Source organism: Metopolophium dirhodum, chromosome 5 (genome assembly GCF_019925205.1).
Source record: "Metopolophium dirhodum isolate CAU chromosome 5, ASM1992520v1, whole genome shotgun sequence".
Lineage (NCBI taxonomy): Eukaryota > Metazoa > Arthropoda > Insecta > Hemiptera > Aphididae > Metopolophium > Metopolophium dirhodum.
In genome coordinates this window covers 12594378-12601937 of record NC_083564.1, presented here as the reverse complement: position 1 = coordinate 12601937, position 7560 = coordinate 12594378, and the positions used below count along the sequence as shown (strand labels likewise).

The window sequence follows — 7560 nt, the reverse complement described above, 5'->3', positions numbered from 1 at the left end:
TTACGAACTAATGTCTAAATCCTTGATTATCAACTACCTTAATTACGTAAATGTGTATAATACAGATAGGTTTACGTTGTACTGTATTGTCTGTATTAACCTATTTCTATTTTGATTTTTTTTGAAATGTTTGAAAATTATTTCTTTGCTTAACGGCAGCATGTCTGATGTCATATATCTATGCTGGAACAAACATTTCATTATAATTTTGTTTAACATTTCCAAGTGCTTACAAACATTTATGAATACTTAATTTCTTTATGTAATCAAATGAAAAATAAAAAAATAATAATAATAAATGTGACCATTCTTTCAGTTATTATTTTGGAAAATCGTGGGAGTATAATAATTATGTGAGACATAATATTTACTCATAAAATTATATTAATTAATGATAAATATTAAGTAAAACTAAATCAATTTGGAAATGCCAGCTGGTAGGTATTTAGGGATGATTAACATGTACAATAGATGTTCAACAATGTTCATCAATTCTATAAATTACTAAGTTAAATACTATTAATACTCAGAACTAAATTATAAGTGAATCATAATGAATTGATTGACTTAATTCGAGAATGTATGTGGTCTATGTGAATGTACAACGATTCGATTTCATCAAATACATTTTGTGTATCAAAAAATAATTTGTATAATAACGTATAAACATATCTAACAATATAACAATAGGAGAGTAAAAAAAATATATAATTATAATTATTATGGTTCTAAAGCAAATTATAGTTAAAGTATTTCGTTTATACCTAATTTAGAATATTACTTTTTATGGGTTGGTGTATATTGTATGCTTTACGTATTGCGTGTTTGTCCTTATTTATCTTGTCCTATCCTAGAATATAAAATGACTAAGTATTAAAAAATTATTTTATTTAAAAAAATTGAATTAGTTTTAAAGTGGAGTACCTGCTAATTAAAATTGTATCCATGTGTTTGAAAAGTTTCGTTATTTATATTTATCTTGTCGAAAGGAGTTTGGTACGTTCTCATCGACGAATGAAAGTTTTGGTAATAGCCCTAAATATCCGTAATAATTATTACTCGCGGTATGTAATTGAACGTCGGATTTGCGTAAATTATTCTGAGTAGAAATGAGTTGGTTTTTTTCACTTTGTAACTGATTGAAAATTATCCACGAATAGTTTCGGTAATTCGAAATCCAATGTTTGAAATTTAAATATACATTTTCATTAATTTCCTCGGTTTTGGTTTTTATAAAACCAACTTTCCGAAAACAATTTCGGATAAGTGCAGGTGACATGTTTTCCCAAACATTGAAAATCATATGAATGGAATCCGAGACTGAGATTTGCGCGGTATTGTAAGAAGTTGGAAATTTTTCGGCGTTCACTGCGTTAACCGCGGTTGTAGGTTTCATTTGTTTTAGATAATATTCATATATTTTTTCGATGCGCATAATATTCTGCCGAAGAGGGTGGACAGATACCATGGTACTCGGCAAATATTTGATTTCGATGTTTTGCAGTTCTATTTGTAAATCTACCATCACATTGTCAATGATGACCAAAATTTTTCTTCCCAATAACTCTTCGTCCAACCGTCTTAAAATCGACCCATAGCAGCTCGTCATCCACGTATTATAACTCGCTTGAAAATGTACAGATAACGTTTTTACGTCTTGCAAATATCGTGGAATGTGTATATTATCTATGATTCTGGGGCACATTTTATTGGTTCCCGTTATATTGGACGCAAATATAATGCTAAGTCTGTGTATACATTTTTGACATTCCCTATTATCCGGAGGTCCTTTGAACTCACAATTTGAATTTGGAAGGTCACGATAATAGAGACCGATCTCGAATAAACTATATACGTCATTTGCGTCGTAATTGGACATGACATTTTCGAAAAAGTCTTTGACAGATTTTATTAGGCCGCAGTTAGTTGCTAAAAAATTAGCACCTCTACTTTGGTCTGCGACCAGTTGAACTCTTTTATTAGAAATATTGTACTTGTTTTTCCATTGCTCTATCCATTTATTATCAGGAGCAAAATTTTCAACTCCAAGTACTGTAGCCAAATTTCTGGCTTTATCTAGTAAAATCATTTTACTCACCCGTACGCTTAAAGAACTCGCGTATTCAAACCATCGGACCATTCCCTCCTCCATGTCAATTAATAGCTTGTCATTTTCTCGTTTTTCTCGCAGATAATGACGACAAAATTTTTTTTCCACAGGTTTAACGATTCGGTGTTCTTCAATTTCTTTACGGTTTTTCAACAGTCTTCTTAATGCCACCACCGAAATATTCAAAATTGAGGCAGCTCTATGTTGAGAAAGGTTTGAAAGTTGGGCTACGTCGTAGCAAATCAACAGTTCTTTTTTCGCTTGAATCGATAATTCATTTCGTTCGTTCGACATGTTTTAAGGTATAAAAAGTAAAATTGATAAATTTAAATTTTTGAAACACAGCGTTGGCACTCGATATGTAGCGTATTGTAACTCCGTTCAGAACGCTTAACGTGGTACTGAGTATATTATTGTAGGCAATAAAAAGTATTGGTTTGTTTTCTGCGTTTGATACAATTTAACATAAATAACGATATCATTATTTGTCGATTAGTACGGACGCTCGTCAAATAAAATTAATCCAATGTATATATTTTGGTATAATATATATAAATTATTTGAATTCGATTTTACCGAAATTCCAATAGTAAACACATTAACAACAATATTAATCACAATGATCGGCACCAACTGCCCGTTATTTTGGTTCAAAAATAACAATAGCAACAATTATATCGCTGCTTACAATGGTAATTAGGAAGATAAGTAGTTTCAGTTATCTTCTTTATTTTATAAGGCATGGTACATATTTGACAATTTCATTCGATGTATTATGTACTTCCGAAATTTGAACCTTTACAAATGTTATATATTATATGTTCGTTATCCCAAAGCGAAAAAAGCATCCGTATTCCGTATTGTGTGTTATATAATTAAATTCATCTCATCTGTCTGTACAATTCTACAAAAAACTCGTGACTCAGTGTTAACGTGTATTTTCAAACATTTGATTTTTGTTTACCTAATTTTTGTTATTTATATTACAACTTTTATAATATTAAGAAATGGTTTTAAAAATATGTGGGATATAGGTAGGTAATAATAATCTATTACACTTAAAAATAATATATTATTTTGTTTAGGTAATATAGGTATAGGTTCCTACGTGTTGTATTTGTGATATTTTTTTTTATAGATACTTAACGTAGTGAAATTTCATTCTTTCTATGTTGGTGACATAATTTTGTCGTTTCGGTGGTGTGCTCATTGCTCAACAGTAGAATTATTTCGAAAACTTGAAAAAAAAAAAATAAATAGTATTTCTACCAAATCGGCACCGCCATCACCGCCGTCGTATATTGGAGTAACCTCTGCCGTGTGTCTTCGGTGTGCTGACGACGTGACTACAATTGAGGTGACAAGACAATGTTATTATCGTTTTTTATTACTATTATTGTATTTTATTATTATTTTTTTGTCAGAGGTCAATTCGGACGCCATTACGTGCTCGGGTGTCGGAGATTCCGATCCGGTGGTCACCCTGTAACAATGCGTATAAAACAGAAAATTACTACATTTATTATATATTTCCCCATCTCGTCAACGCACGAATAGTGCATTAACAGCATCGCGCGTATCTTATAATATAGCGTATGTATGAAAAATAATAAAAAAGGTTGGAGAAAAAATATAATAATATATCCACCGGATTAAAATTATGTTTTTTCTTTTTTTTTCGTACGAACGCAGTGTAATTCATGTCCAGAAAAATTGATGAATATTTTGTTGCCAATGTTTTTTTTTTCGAGTTCGCTCATAGTCACCATTATAATATAATACTACGTGAAGACACCGCTTACGCTCGATGTAAATTCATTTAAATCGATTACGTAAATCATCCGCCATAGTGTAATCCAAACTTGAAGAATGCACATGGAATTTATGCCCAAATGGGCAAATGTACATGTGCATCTGTACACGTTTCGTTTTAAACGTCACGAAATAAATGTCGTTAATTTTGTATTCATGGTGTATAGAATTTGAAATTATTGAGAACTGCATTCATTATTATAATATTTGTCGCGCTTTTCCAAGAAAATTTACATAAATTAATTTATGGTGTTATTCAAACTAGTATTGTAAGGTCTTGTTCCTCAATTATGTCCATGACTTTCAATATATTATCGAGGCTTAAATATTATATATGTCTCATATAAAAAATAATATATAAAATAAAGTGTCCACTGGGTCCAGACAGTGACCAGGCTACACGTAACATAATAAGCTTGTACATTATAATATACGTTTATACGTAAACTCGTGGTGGTTGCGAACATATATATGTCCATGTTATATACAATAATTATCAATCCTCCTTATTATGATATAACCGTTAGATGTTATTTCTATGGTGGTATAATCGTAAAATGTTAATTAAATATGATTTACTAATGTTTTTATATTTCAATAATTGAAAACAACATTAAAATATTAATAGGTACCTGGTACATATTATTATATATTACGGTGATAATAACCGGTGACTTGAGCACTTGACTTATTCTATGAGATTTAAAAAATAATAATTTACATTATTTAGCTGAATATAATATTATGATTTGTGCACATGCAAAATATTATTTTTCAACCGTACAAACTGAATAGGACGTATTAAGCTTGCAATTTATGTGTTTTGATTATTATACGTTTAAAAAATCACTATAAAACTGATTTGTTTAACGACGGGTGCGTAATGTGTAATGGACTGCGTTGCAATAAAAATGAATTCTTAGGAACTAAATATGCCAAAACGGTGTCAATCTTCATAATAATTATGATTTTATTAAATTTAACGCAGTACGGGTTTTTCGTCTTAAACGCAAAGTATTACGACTATAAAAAATATGTGACCATGTGCCGTCAAATGTTCATAATAATATAAATATTACTGGAATAAAATAAAATGTATGTTGTCGTGTGCGATGAATTTATCACATAATATTGTGTTATTATAGTTTAATAAAAGACTATAATATAGAGGTATAGTGTATACCTTAGGCATATTATTATTATTATGTAACACAAAAATCTGTTAATTCTCGCTGGAGAAAATATTATTTCGTTTTAAAACGACCATCGATGCGCAGTGTTTGTCAATAATATAGTGTTATCGTGACGAGCTTTTTGTTTGGTGTTCGGTCACTCGAAACACACGCGTGTAGAAAGCGATTATACTCGAATGCGCTTCGACGCATAAAACTTGATCGATTACCGGGTATATAGGTAGAACAGTGTAACTCGTGAAACGTTTGAAAAGAAATATTATACCTGCACGTAATAATATTTTGTCCGGCTCCGGTTTTTTCACAATTATTGTGAATAATAAACCCAATACGTACAGCATACATTCATACATTATACTATAGGTATGTAGTCTTTACCCTTTGGCCACCGCGAGTTCGATTTATTTTCGCGATTGTACAACGAGAACTGCAGTTGCAGTAGCTGCATGCATGTGCATCTTTAGCGTCGTAGATTTTATAGATTTTATTGTTATCAAAGAAATAACGATGACACTGCTGTAACCCTATCACACTGCAGGCAATTCAGCTCTGTCGTCCATTTCGCGTGTCGCCGATTCAACAGTACAGTGTCCAATTAGTATTTATTTTATTTTTTTACGGTAATTTCCAAACCGAATCATCCCCGCATCCCCTGCGCCGTGACGATTCGACGATGTCGGGTCGTAGGTCGGGTTGACTTTAACGTCTTGGGCTTACAAACACAATAATAATGACACAACAATGTTATAAATGCGGAAATCGCGGCCCAACTGAATGACGCACATAACATTACACCATTATAATGTAAAATGTTATTATTATTATTATAAGCAATGTAATGAAACGAATGACAATATTATATATTAAAATATATTTTTGCATAAATGATCCGTTATAATGTTATTGTGAGACACACCTCTCCACACACTGACCTACTCTAAAACCGTTTTTCGCCACCGACCCGGCAAAGTGGGACTTAAATCATCAGCAGACCCGCCGCCACGCGTGCGTGTGCGCGCGACGGTTGTTCACTGTCCGTCCACCACTTCGTTCTCGGAATCCATAAACGTCCGAGAGCATTTTAACGACACCGTTGACTCCGCCGACACCGGAAACCGCATAATTTTTTAATAACCCATCACCTATCCTATTGCCATTCGTCTTATATATAGATACGTTACGGGAGAAGATAATATTATTACTATTATTTTACGTTCAGCAGTACGCACAAACGCGAAAAAGTTAATGCGCACATTGCGCGCACGTCAAAGCTAAACGTTTATCGTAAAAGAGAGATATTTTAAACAATAAAGTATATCGGATAGGCCGTCAAATAACACACATTTTAAGATCGAGGCGCGTGGTGGCACTGCGTGATGCTTTCCCGATTTCGTAATTCACGTCATTATAATTACTACCTAGGTAACCTACCTATGTAATCTAAATTACGTTTAATTGTGCTTTTGATCACACTTTCCGAAAATTACTCAATAATATTTCAAACGATTTTAGTTGAATGGCACATCAAAGCGATTGTATTATAGGTAGGTACGCGTTACCTACATAGTTATAATTATGGACTAAATATGTATCGATGGTCGAAAGCCTTGTACTTGTTATAATATGTTTTGAACACGTGCCTAGGACGTAATTTAAATTCTGCGAGCGTATCAAAATACATTCGTCTCACCTCTGATATACAAATATCTCAACAAATATAGTATCGCATACATTGGATCAGCATGTTTCATTATAGATCAAAGGCTAAACGTGGTCCATTGCAGGAGACGAATGAAATGCAAACTATTTTCTATCAAATAATAGCATTCATCTTCTCTTAGATTGTGTATGAATATTATTGTCTGTGATTGATTTACGATGAATACATTTGAAAGCATTTTGAATTAAATTTAAAAACACACGTATGCAAACTATTGAAAAACAGAAAATAATTATTGATCTCCATTAATTCAGAAACTTTGTACAAGATTTTTTAAATGATTAAGATAAAATTCTAAAATATATTAATGTAGGTATCGGAAATTCTATATACTAAATAGTTTTCTTTTTTACACAATCCATAGAATCTATTGGGGGCGTCTACGTCTCGTTTCCAAGCTAAAAAAGTTAAATGAATATTTGAAAAAATCTAATTACTCTCTGAATAATATCTCATTCATATCTGCTTTGGGTTGATATTTTTACTCTATTCGCTGTAACCCGTGAGTGCGACCAAAAACCACGAGAGATTTTGTGAATCGTGTAAACTTTTATTTGTGTTTATTAAAGATAAACAATGAACGTACACTATTGAAAGTTTGATTTAAATTGATCATGTATTAAATTGTATACAAAACGTATAAGTGAACTGAAATATGCTTTGTTACTAGTTTTTTATTACCGTTTATTATCCCTTAAAACTTCCGTTTATTTTATAAATGGTAT

General features: G+C 31.7%; 1 protein-coding gene across 1 annotated transcript; it reads right to left on the bottom strand.

Moving 5' to 3' along the window:
• Nucleotides 1-768: 768 nt before the first annotated feature.
• On the bottom strand, nt 769-2486 carry LOC132945531 (tigger transposable element-derived protein 4-like). The gene is made up of 2 exons (XM_061015305.1): nt 925-2486; nt 769-850 (listed from the first exon to the last, which is right to left on the bottom strand). Exon 1 carries the CDS (start codon nt 2402-2404, stop codon nt 965-967), a length of 1440 nt encoding a protein of 479 aa, XP_060871288.1. The 5' UTR covers nt 2405-2486; the 3' UTR covers nt 769-850; nt 925-964.
• Nucleotides 2487-7560: the final 5074 nt, after the last annotated feature.